The 13,313-nt window shown below is 37.3% G+C and overlaps 1 protein-coding gene across 4 annotated transcripts in view; it reads right to left on the reverse strand.

Annotated features, from left to right (window-relative positions):
• The window catches only part of MAP4K3 (mitogen-activated protein kinase kinase kinase kinase 3), a 191,730-nt gene extending 181,242 nt beyond the window's left edge, over positions 1-10,488 (reverse strand). For 2 of the 4 annotated variants that reach the window (XM_051975157.1, XM_051975156.1), the window contains exon 1: positions 10,017-10,487. In XM_051975157.1, coding sequence (XP_051831117.1) covers positions 10,017-10,112 — 96 coding nt within the window. In that variant the 5' untranslated portion in view covers positions 10,113-10,487. Of the gene's footprint in view, positions 1-10,016 lie in introns of all 4 variants that reach the window. The other 2 variants (XM_051975155.1, XM_051975159.1) reach the window with 2 other exon arrangements.
• Positions 10,489-13,313: the final 2,825 nt, after the last annotated feature.

Genomic DNA, 13,313 nt, shown 5'->3' on the forward strand with positions numbered 1-13,313 from the left:
CTGTTTTGGCCAAAAACTCTGAGGTCTTCCTCTCTCAGATTTACTTTATTTTGACTAGTTGGGGGGGGGGGGGAGAGAAAAAAAACATTCTTTACCTCAATTGTTACCTAGCCTTAATCACTGAATGGGTGTGGCCTCAGTCAAGCTGAAACCTGTTAAAAACTAGCTTAAAAAGGCCAAAATCTCCCAAAGCAAGGGGCCATCTCTAGTCATGCTGCTCTATATTTGGCCACTGAACCTAGATGACTCTGAAGGAAAAAGTGAGACAGGTGACCTTACCTAGCCTTCCCTCACTTAAATCCAATTCACCTGCATCATTTTCCTACTGTCACAGTCCTCTTTGAGAATGAAGGACAAACAACAAACACATATTATTACAGTTAACAAATATTTGACTGTTATAATGACCATTTTTAGTTTTTAAGATATTTTTATTTTAAATCAATGTTATATAAATAAGAATATTTTCAGACTTCCTTTTGCTAAAGAGCTAAAAATCAGTAAATGATGAAAAAAGTTTGAACTAAATTGTACCACTTCCAAAACTAATAAATTTTATTTTTAAATTATAAGGATTAGAAATGGTCTAATTTACAATCTAATTTTCTCTCTGCCATGATTGGAAAAGGTAACCCTTGGTTTTACCAGCAGAGAACAAGTTCGGTCATGTCCTCCATCAAGCCAGAAATGTTTTAAGTACAGGCAGGTAACACCTGGTCTATCAATGCATTATCAGTTTAAGTTCAGAAACTTCACAAGATCATGGATTCAGAACTGAAAGGCCCTTAGAAGCATTTGAGTCCAACTCTCATTTTACACAAAGGAAACAGCTTAAGTGACTTTCCTAGGGTTATAGAGTAAGATTCTAAAGCTCGATTTGAGTCCATCATTCAACAAATCCACTGTTCTGGAGGCCCATGATATATATATATTTTTTTCAGGGCAGACAAATATCAAGTGTTATGTACTAATGGAAACTGAAGATAATCTAAAATACTAAAGTAGTTTAAAACATTATGTATATTTTCTCTAACTAAAACTGGAGAAGGATAAGAATAGATTAGGCAATTTTCAAAAAGTTTCAAACTAATGTGATTTATAAAAATAAAAAAAAAATTAAGGAGAAAAAAGCAATGAATGATGTGGAGCATAAAATATGACTTGAAAACAGCTTCTATTCATGTAAAGTAAGAATAAACCTAGACTCTGAAAAAGTGTCAGGCAGCTCTATTCTTTTTCTTGTTATTTAGTCATGTCTAACATTCCTCAACCCTGTGGTCCTTAGGATATACCCAAAGGGTTTTCTTGGCAAAGATACAGAAGGGATTTGTCATATCCTTCTCCAGAGAATTAAGGCAAACTGAGATTAGATGACTTACCTAGGTCACATAACTAGTGAGAGGATCTGAAGCTGCTTGGCAATCAGTAAAGACAGGATAAGGCTTAGTGATGCATGGGTTTGACAGTATTTCAGACTGCATTATTTTGCTTCCTATAAGGTTGTTTTTTAATATTGTAGGCAAATTGAAGTTGTTTGAAAGTGGCCTCTAAATAATTGAAGAATTATTATGTATTCTATATACAGTTGCTTGAGGTGTTATTTTATAGGTGTCTAATAAAGGAATTTTAAGAGTTTTATATAGAACATTTTTATTGTGGATTTGAAATGTCCTTGATTTCAGAACCAACATTTAACATGACTCAGCATCACTGGTCACCTATTAGAATGTAATTTGCTATCTTTGACTTTTATTAAAAAGCAAAATCAAAAATACTTAAACTCAAAACACTAAATTTTCTGACACAAGTAGTCTCAATACCCTTACTGGAAACAAAAAAATTTTCTTGAGGACAAGAACTATCATTTAAAAAAAAAACTTTAGTATTCTTAACATTTAGCAACATGTCTTAAATAAATCTATTTGGTGAGAGAGCAACTATTCTTCACTTTATACTCTTAGACAGCTATGATCTGAGGACACAGAAAAAGGGTCCTTGAAGGTAGTCCTGGCTGGCCAAAGGGCCTCTTCCTTCAAAATCTCTAACAAGGATAGCAAGCTCTGTGATAAAAGAGAATTTCACGGTTCACCTTTGTATCCCCAGTCCCCAACAAAACATTTTGTGTGGTTGGTACTTAAGTATTGAATATATGAACTCAATGAATTCAATTGCTAGAGCATATATTTTAGGATAAAATATGATTTTAAGACCTTGTCTAACTCCCTCGTTTTAGAGAGGACAGTGTGGCTAACAGAAGTTTAAAGGCCCCATCCATATCTTCTACAAGTATGAATAGCATCAGAGATCAGATTTCAACCCAGGGCTTCTGACACTTCAGTTCAGGTGTCACAGTGGATCCATTCCAGGCCTGAAGTTAGGAAGATACAACCTCAAATCCATTTTCTGACATTTACTAGTTATGTGACACTGTGCAACCCACTTTTTTGCCTCAGTTTGCTCTTCTGTAAAATGAGTTAGAGAAGGAAAAGGCAAACCACTCCAGTATCTGCCAAGAAAACTCCAAATGGGGTCATGAAAAGTCCAAGACTACTGAAACAACTAAACAATTTAACACTTAGAAACACAATTTTGTAAACAATATTTTAACAGATACATGGTAAGTTGTTAAATTTCAAAATCAGAACTAAACTGACCCTAATTACCTGTAGGGACATCAGGCAAGCAAGTCATTTAATCTTCAGGTCTTTAGTTTCCTCAATTGTAAAATGAGAAGGTTGACCAACATTTAAGTGTTACTTGCATTAAATCCATGCACATGTCACTCAATACAAGATTTGCAAAAAGTTGCCATTAAATGGCATCAATCCTTAAAAATGCAAAAGCCTTTTTATCAAGCCCTGGAATATTACTACTATAAATAAAATTAAAAATTGTTGCTTCTTTTCACATTAGGAGCTCAAAGAGAAAAATCAAGGAAGCCTGAGTTATGTCAGCTTGAATATTTAATGAGCAGTTTAGCAGTTTTTAGATCTCTGTTCTAACATAACTTTTTCCCCAACAACTTTTTCATTTATTCGTTTATCTTCCTCTCATTAGTATTTTGTATTAATAAATAATTCATAAAGAAAGTGAAGAAAAATAGTTAGACATTTATTAGTGTTACAATTTCATCAAAGTATTTAGAAAAAACATGTCACAAAAGAATCATAAATCATTCTCCAAATTAAAACATTTGACATGCTTTTACAGACGGTAAATAATTACCATTTATATAACCAAAAAGACGGTCTCCCTGTCTTGCAATAGAATCATAGACTAAAGACTAAAAAATGGTATGAAATCTGATCTTTTAATGAGCTTTCCAGAGAAGATCCCACAATTGCCTGAACATGGCAATTGACAGGAAATCTTCATCTAAAGCCCTCTTGCTGAAGCTTAGATTCTTTTTCCTCTAGTTCTGCTCTCAACAAGACGAGCTTAGTGACCAATCCTTTTGCTCCCATCATTTTTTTTTTCATTTTTATTATTATTTTTTTGGGGGAAAAGGGGTCAATTAGGATTAAGTGATTTGTCTAAGGTCACACAGCTAGTGAGTGGTTAAGTGTCTGAGGATGGATTTGCATTTCGGTCTTCTTGACTCCAAGGATGGTTGGTGCTCTATCCACTGAGCCATTCTTAGTTGCCCCATGCCTGGCATATTTAAAAAAAAAATAATTGCTAACATTTATTTAGCATCCTCAGATTTATAAACATCTAATTTGAACCTCAATAAACCTGTCAAGTATGGAATTTACTACCAGTATTTATCCCCATTTGATAGATGGAAAAAGTGAACCTCAGAGAGGTCAGGTGATTTTCCTATGGTGACTCAATTAATAAAAGTCTGATACAGGACTCCCATTCTTCCTGTCTCTGCCCACTACAGTAGTATTGATAACTCAATGCTACTCAAACTCAAACAGAAAAGAAGGGAAGGATATAAAGGTCCAGGAACATATTGACTTTGAAAACTTTGTATTCATATTAAGTATGTTAATATTTTTATTTTGTTAAATACTTCCCAGTTATAAATTAATCTGGTTCAGGTCACACTTGGAGCGTTCTGGCTCTCTATACTATGCTGCCTCTGCTCTCTTTCATAAATCTTGAGACATATTCATTTATCCTTCAACATTTTTTTCCCAAGTGAAATAATCTTGCCTCCTTGCCTTATCTGCACAAAAATTGCTATGTATTAAAGATGGATGATGACCATCATAGTGTGTCCTCACAGAGAAGATGCTGTGCTCTATGAGCAAAGCAGAACTGAATTAGCTCAGAAGAAACAAAAGATCCACAAAGTTAGACAATACATTCCAACGTACACCAGAATTATTTGTGTCCAACCGTGGCAAAGCATTCTAAGCTCATATTGGTCTAATCAACCACAGTTGGACACACTAACAAGGCTGATATAGTGATGTCATTTTGGTCCTCTTTGAGAATGAAGGACAACAACCATCTGGTGCATTTTGGACATGAGAAAACAAAGTTAAGTGGCCTGCCTAAAGTCACAGAACTAAGACACAAATCAGAAGGCCAATTTTCTCACTCCCAGCAGAGTTGATGATCTATTGCGACTCCAAACTTTTATTTTATTTTGTCTTTGTTCTTGTCTTTTGAACCTTCTTTATGTTCTTCATGTTTCAAATAATGAAGTCCAAGAAAGAAATGATCTGATAATTACTGGCTAAAAAAATCATCAAGAAATCTGCAGGTCACCTATCCAGCATTGTAAAATATTTCTGGCCTCACAAGTCAAAATACAAGTCAAAAACTCTGACATCACAAGAAATTGACACTTCACTGGTCAAAGATGCCATTTCCTTTTCTTTTCCATCACTGTCACTTCCTTCACTAATTAGAAGAAAGTCTCCTTTTTTCTTTATACTAGGCTAATACCTGTGACAAGGAATTTATAATTTAGCAAGTGAAAAGATTAGACAAATAATTTTAAGACAAAGAGTAAATGCCATAATCACAAAGTTATAAAGAGGAGGGAAAGAGCAAATAAATCTATATTAATATCTGACTTCAATAATTCATACATATGCTGTTGTGAACAGAAATCTGGAAGACAGAAAGTTACTTTTATAAGGTTTCAAGATAGTGACATTTAAGCAGAAATTTGAAGATCAAGAGTATGCAGGAGCATTTCAGGTAAAGAAATTAGAGAGTGAAGGAGAGGGAAGTACTGTTCTGGAAGCAGCAAATAGCTATTTGGCTGAAGCACAGGATACATGAAGGGTCTGAGATAGACTGTATTGGAAAAGCTAGACTTGGGAAAATTAATGTGGCAGTAGTTTATCAGATGAAATAGAGGGGCAAATAGATTGGAAGCAGGGAAACCACTAAAGAGATTATTTTGGAAAAAGTATTAAGAACTCAACTATTAAAAAGAAAGGCAGGAATAAGTTTGAAAGATAGTAGAATCAACAGGAGTTTGTTGGTGTAACAGAATATTTTAAATGATCCCAAGGTTTCCAGTGTGAGTTACCATGAAAATGACAGTATCACAAAGAGAGGAAATTCAAAAAGAAGGGAGGAGAGATTGTAGATAAAAAGTATCCATATTTAATTTTGATATAATTTGTACATTAACTGTTATATTATCTTTAATCAATTTTTAAGTTAAAATTATGACTGCTACCTCTAACAAGTTATTTCCTGACTTTTTCTACATTCTTTTTTAACCACTACTAAAAATGTTCCAAATTACTTATATGAGGGAAAAGGGACACAAGGGAACTAGAGAAGAAAGGTGGAGAAGACTCCAAGGATTATTTGAAAATTATTACGTCATCTTGAACTGAAATATTTTGGATATATTGAGTGTGTGAACAATTCATCCTGGCAGATATGGCCAAAAAAAAAAAAAATTCTAAAGATACCAATGCAGTATGTTTTAATAAGAAGAGCAAGAAGATCCATGTTCAAACACTAGTCTGATTATTTGTTGTCTGTGCTGCCTTGGAAAAGCTACTATACCTCTACACCTAAGTTTCCTCATATAGAAAAAGACTCTTGGACTTCATTCACTCCTATTCCAACTAGATATATTATTTCATGATCCTAAAGCATGTTAAGTAAATTATTCTTAAACTTTGTGCATTTGCAGCCCCTTTTCTCTTAAGAATCTTTGGGTGGTCCTGGATATACAGGCATACAAATCAAACATTTACTTTTAATAAATCATAATTTCAGGATCCCCACATTCAGTTATAAGACTCCATCTGATGTCACCAACTACAGTTTAAGAAGCTGGGAATTATATCACAGAAGGAACAGAAAAGGCTCCTCATTTAGAATAAGCAGCGCTGGGTTCAAATCTTGGCTTTTAATACTTAGATTATGTGATCCTTGTAAACCACTTTACTGTATGAGTCTCAGTTCTTTTCTGAACAATATACCTCTTTTGGCTATTGTTAGGAATGAGACTTGTAAACTTTTAAGAACTATATAAATATGTTACTGTTGCTACTATTGTTATTTAGGGGAGAGGAAGAAGCCATTGGAGGAGACAATTTTACCTCTAAGTACATATTTAAATAAATGCTTGATTTTGCTCCATTCCTCCATTTCAACCCTTAGGAAAAAATCATAATAGCTAACATTTACAAAGCACTTTAACATTTGCAAAGCATTATATTCATCTTATCTCATTTGACCCATACTGTGTCACCGAAGCTACTATTATAGCCATTTTATAGATTAGGAAACCAGTTGGCAGAGGTTAAATGACTTGCCCAGGGTCACAAAGTTATTACTGTCTAGTTAAGAGGCAAGATTCAACCTCTAGTCTTTCTAACACTAAATCTAGAACATTTTGCATTCTCTGCTGCCTGGGTGATTTGGTTCATTCTGTGGTTAGAGATAGAACCCTATAAAGAAAAATACTTTGCTCTATCTATCATTTTGATTATCAAGGATCTGTAAATTTCACCTCCATGATTCTCAAGTACTTCACATGTAACATGAGACTAAATGGTTCCTTTCAATGCTCACAATTTATAGGAAGTAGCATGGGTAAGTGAAAAGAGTGAGGAACCCGACTTCAAATTCCAGCTCTAAAACCTACAACTTACTATTTGTACAATTTTGGGGAAGTCACAATTTACTGGGGTCTAAGTTTTCTTCTATGTGTAAAAAAAAAGTAGAGGAAAAAGGGTTAGACTAAATTTCTAGGGTTCTTTACAACTTATGAACCTACTGATTTCCTGTCCTACTTACCTTCTGAAGTCAGTCATCAGAGAACTATTCAACTCAAATGCTGCTTTCTCTTTATTCTTTTCTAGGATTAAGTGTGATACTTAAAGGGCTGTTACAAAAGTGTTGTATAAGTCATAAGAAACTTATAAACTGAATATATATTTACTGGCTTGCAGTTATAAAGCAAAATTTCTTAAATGTAAAAATATTCTATAAGGACTATAAAGGGAAAAAAAAAGACATCTTTGTGAGAAAATAAGAGTTCTTCATAAAACACCAAGCTAAAAAGGGCTACCACGATAATAAGTATAACCATATGTAATATAGGATATTATTCCTGAAATTTCTATGCTTTGGCACATCAGCTTTCTAGGACATGACTGTTATGTCTTAAGTTTATGACCTTTTGTAAGTTTAATATATGCTGACATGAAGAAACAGAGAAACTCTTAATTGCTTGGGTTTTTTTTTTTTTTTTAATAAACTTGGAAGATTGTCTTCAATCAGAGCAAGATACTTTTTTAATCAAGGACTTAAAACTTAAAAGAGTGAGACTTTTAACTAACAGAATTGTGTATGAGTAGCAGGCATTTGCTTGAAGATGAAAAAATACAAGAATATTTTAGCAGGCAGGAGGTAAACTAAATAATTCAAAAGTTTAATACAACAGGTAGGAATTTCTTTCTTTTTGATTTCTGAAGCTTAGCTTATATAGAAGACATAAAAAATCTACTACCAGATAGTTGTTTGGCAAGTCTGTTTAAAAAAAAAAAAAAAGTGTGATCTAGCTGTACAGCAAGAGTCAGGTATCTCTATTTCTATTTAAAGCTCTGAATTAACTCAGCAAGTTGCCAAAGAAAGCCAATGACACTCAAAACTCGTCTTTGTTTCCCCAATATAAATCAGAATATTGTATCTACCTGCTTCAGTCTTAAAGGGAAAAGTAATTTTAAAACACTTTTGGTTTCTGAGAACAGTATTATTATGTGTTTTAAATGAAATAGTTAAGACAAAAAATTGCAAATCATTTAAAAATGTTTTTAGTATATCCTAATAATTCTTACTTTTACTTTTGCACAACTTTCAAAGTATATGATAGTGTTTGGCATAAACACTCATTAAAAATTTGCTTCCTCACTTCTATTCAAACTAGGATTCTCCTTTCCAATCTTTCCATTTTCAGTGTTTCAAATAACCTTTTCTTTCCCATCCTCTTAACATAAACTTGCAAAACAAATAAATGCATTAGAGTGTGACTATTTGTACTTCATTAAACGTCTCAGAATTTCTTTGCAAAAATCTTAACATATTTGAAAAATGTGTGTATATATATACACACACACATATATATGTGCAACATATAAGAACAACTATTGCCAGTATAAGCACTGTATATTTATAAATATTTCCAGTTTCAATAAGAACTGATATAACTAAGCACTGAAAAAAGCAATAAGAACAAATTAAAACTGACTGGGAAGGAGCAAAAATCATACATCTATTTTAAAAATTTTCCTCAATTTTACCTACTTATTTATATACTTTATAAACACTTCATATGTAACACTTATAAATACACTTGATATGTACTGGCCACACTGACTGCATAAGCTCTCAAATGAACTTATGATAAAGTGATAGTAAATACTTAATGCACACATTTTTAACCCACATTTCAATCTCAATAAACCGAGAATAAACAAAAAATCAGACAAACATAAGATTTAAGTTTTTGTTGACCGTTTTCTTAGGTGTTACATGAAATAAGAGAAGATCAGCTTTAGTTACTGGTAAGAAGATACACAACTAAATCAAAACCGCTGTCACATTTGGCACTACTCTCTCTGTTCCTTCTTGGCAGTCTAAGTATCGGCCAAGAGCTAAGTTGGCTGGGTGAAAGATGATTTATACTCTCACATTAGAAGTGGTCCCTCTTAAACAGGAATGCTACATAACCAAAGCACACTGGTTCTACCTTGTCAAACCAGTTATTTTTCAAATTTTCATTTTTCATAAATGTTCCGTTTTTTAAAAATTTTAAAGGAGTGGGGAAGAAAATAAAAGAAAGAAAACTCGATTCCTGGGTCACTGACAAAGACAAGTTTTGTAAGGCATTAATCTGATTCCACCTAAGAAAAACATTGAAGTTACTATTTTCTCAGTCAGCCATCCACCAAATAAACTCACTTTTAAGGCATGTAAGAAAGGCATCATGAAAGAATCGTGCCCAGAAACAATGAAAACAAAATGTGAGTGCCAAGGAGCAAAGGGGCACAAGTGAGAGCGGGTGCGGGGGTGGTTACTATGATACATGAAAGGTTTTCAGAGTAACTATCCCAGGCCCGGCCGGCTGCAAGCTCCCAAGCCGCTGCCGCCACCTCCTTTTCCCACCAGGGATATAACCACACGTCCATCCGTCTAAGGCGCAGGTTTGACACAAGGCGCACTACTGTGGACTTGAACAACAGACACCCACCACTGCAACAAATGCCCAGGAAACGCCGCTGCCAGCTGGCAGATGCATAGGGCCCGCCCCCTCCCCAAGTTCAGCTCTTCCTTGGGGATCCAAGCTGCGGAGTGCGGGGGAGGGTATCCCCCAAACCCCCAACCGCTGAAGCCCAGGGCGGAAAAAGGCCAGGTCACGGACTTTGTCCCTCCAGGGGGTTCTTTGTTTCCTACGAGCCTCAGGGGTCCCAGACTACCCCTCTACTTCCCAGGTTGGGGAGCTGTGAAAGGAGCGCACCGGGTTGGGCGTAAGATGGGGAGGGGCTGAAGGGGGAGGGGAAGGGGCGACCGCCGCCGTTTACCTTGTACACGTCCCCGTAGGTGCCGCTGCCGATGCGCTGAATCAACTCAAAGTCTTCCTGCGGGTTCCGGCGGGACAAGTCGAAGCCGGGGTTCATGGCGGGTCCGAGGGGTCCCCCGCCTCCCTCCCGGGGTCGGGGAGGAGGGGGCCGCTCCGGGAACACAGGGAGAGTGGACGCCGCTCTGTGCCCGGCGCCTCCGCGGCCGCCGCCGCCGCCGCCGCCGCTCTGCCGCCGCCGCTCTTGGGGCGGGCAGTCACAATCGCCCCAGCTCCACGCGGGGCCCGCCGCCGCCGCCGCCGCGCTGTCCGCTCTCGCCCCACCGCCGATCTCGGCCAACCGTCGGCGACCTCCTCTCCCCTCCCCGCTCGGCCCCGCCCCGCCTCAAGCCCAGTACCCCCGTAGGGAAAGAAGAAGGACGCTTGCAGCCCCGAGCCCCAGCTGAAACTCCAACATGGCTTCCGCTTCCCCTCCTCCTCCTCCTCCTCCTCCTCCTCCTCTCCTCCTCCTCCTCCTCTTCCCCCCGCCCCCCTCCCAAGGCTCCGACTCATCCTCCCTCCCTCCTCCCTCTTTTCCCAACTCTGAGCCACGGCGCAGCCGCCGCCGCTGCCTAAGGGAGCGAGCCCGATCCGCGAGCCCGATTCGCGCACGCGTCTGCGCGCTCCGATTGCCTCCTCTCCCTTCCCCCCAACCTTTCTTCTCGCGCATGCCTAGTTGCGGGGGGGCAGCGGACTACTTGTCCTTCCCTAGGCACTCGGTCGAGGCTAGTACCTCTGACCTGGGAGACTGGAGCTATCTAATTTTTCTGAGGAACCTGTAGGTCTGTGATCTCCTTGAGAGCAGGCGCAGTCTTTTACCTTTCTTTTTATCTCCAGAGCTTTAGCGCCTGACGTGTACTAAGCACTTGATAAATGCTTATTGAATTGACATAGTCAAGCGCAATAAATGCTTGTTGACCAACTGGATCTGTGGATCGAGAAGGGAATATACACTGAGGCTAGGGTATGCTGGCAAATGTTTAACGTTCGGGTGGGTGGGGCGATGTGCGACGGACCTGCTTTTTAAGTTATTAAGCTTGCATTTTTTATATTTACTTTATCTGCCACACAAAACAAGCAAACAAACAAACAAAAAACAACCAAACAACCGAGACCTGATTTGTAGCATTTGCTGATTTCGGAGTTGTAAATACACATATTGAAATAGTCTAATTTAACAATGGCCTCTGAAGCGGGCTCCAGCAAAGTGCATGGTATCTTCTACTCATCTGGCTCAGGTGGCCCAACCACCGGTTTAACATTATTACTGTAACTTGCCATCCTGGTAAGCCAGTGAGACAGTAGCAATGAATGACAGCCTTCTTTGCCAAGCTCTGAGTCCTGTGTATTTAGGGCGGTGGTTCTTAATCTTTTCAACCTAAGAGAATTTAAGTGTCTAAGTGGGAGGGCATAAAGAGCCTCTTAGCAGTCTGGTGTACCATGAAACCCTCCTCAAAATGAAGTTTGTAAATGCATAGAATGATATATGTAAAATTACAAAGTGAAATGTATATTGAAATAGGTTTTTAAAAAATTTTAAGTTCACGAATACCATGTTAGAAACAATTTAGGAGAATTTCCAGATGGACAAATCAGATACAGTCTTGTGCATATTTTTGCAAGGCTTTCACAGTGTGCTTGAACAGAGCAAAGTAAAAGCTGCTCCATCCTCAAATCATGCATGCCTTATGCCCTGTTGCTATCCTGCCACGAACTGAGGGCACGGAAGAGAAGCTCAACATGGATAGGAGATTACCTCTCCCAAAGAAGACGGGAAACTGAGACAGAGAACTTAGAGAGGTACTCTGATTTTTCTTCTGGTCCTCATAGAACTGTCTTCTATTTAAGGACTGCCACATGAGAAGAGGGAGTGACAGATTTATTCTTTCTTGGCCCTAGAAGACAGAAGATGCAGAGAGATTTGGGTTCATTTGACAAAAAAACAAAAAACAAAAACAAAAACAAAACCCTGTTCACAGACTGGCAGGCTGATGATTATTCCTGAATGTCCTAGAATGATTACTAATTGATATTGGTCACAAAATAATTTGTGAGACCTATTCTGCCTCTGAAATAAAGTGAAATGATGAGACTAAGGAAGCAGGGCACATTTAATTATGTAAGGAGGAGTTGGTGAGAAAATCCAGTGGTTGAGGCATAGAAATGATCCATTCCACTATTTATAATGCAATTATGCTGATGAGCTGTAAGGGAAAAATCTTGAATTTGTCTTCAGTTAGGTTTTAGTCTTGGGTCTCCCACTTACTACCTTGAACAAATCAATAATGAAATATGATGTAACACTCTTACATGTTTTAAATGTTAAAATGATTCATATATGTGATCTCATTTGTTCCTCACAGAAATCCTGGGGAGACTCTCTCAATATCCCCATTTTACAGAAGAAGAAATTGAGAAAGGTTAAATGACTTATAAAGCTAGTAAAGTTCCTGAAGAGAGTTTCCAACCCTACTCTTCCTGACAACAACTCTACAATTATATTCTTTGAGTCTCAGTTTCTTCATGCACAAAATTAGGGCAATTGAACTGAAGAATGCCTAAATTCTCTCTTCCAGTCCTAAATCTATGATCTGGAAAAAGTTTAAACTAGGATTTTTTTTTTCTATCTTAAATTCAGGCTATGAATAAATTTCCTATGTAGCAATTATTCCAAAAACTATTGTGACAGATTATCCAACTATTATTAATAACTTGATACCAAAAAAAAACCCTAATAGATGATGTAAGATTAATTTTCAATTCCCAATGAATACTTTTTTGGTTGCTTTGATTCACAAGCTTCCTTCCACTACTTTACCCCTAAGCAATACTTTTGCCTCTGGAACACAGTTGTAGAATCTTTCAAAATCTGACTTTTTAATATCTAAATCAACTTTTAAACTATTTTAATAAGGTAAAACATATAACTCATATTCAAAGATGGCAGAAAACTCCTTCTTTGGGGAGAAGTTATTATGAGTGAATTCATTAAGCATACACACTAAGTGCTTGAAATTACCCTTCAGAACGGTAAACAAATTATTCTAAGGTCACAAAGGAATTTAGTACTGGAGATACACATGCCACCACCCCATACTTAGAATAATAAATCTCAGAATTGAAAGAGACTTTTAGAGGTCACCTAATACAAACTTCCAATCCAATCCAGATATTTCTTCTTCAGCATCTCTGAAAAAGGTCATCTAGTCTCAGCTTGAATGCTCCCAGTAATAGGGAACTCACTAACATAGAAATGTTCTCT

Source organism: Antechinus flavipes, chromosome 2 (assembly GCF_016432865.1).
Source record: "Antechinus flavipes isolate AdamAnt ecotype Samford, QLD, Australia chromosome 2, AdamAnt_v2, whole genome shotgun sequence".
In the NCBI taxonomy this organism is placed as follows: domain Eukaryota; kingdom Metazoa; phylum Chordata; class Mammalia; order Dasyuromorphia; family Dasyuridae; genus Antechinus; species Antechinus flavipes.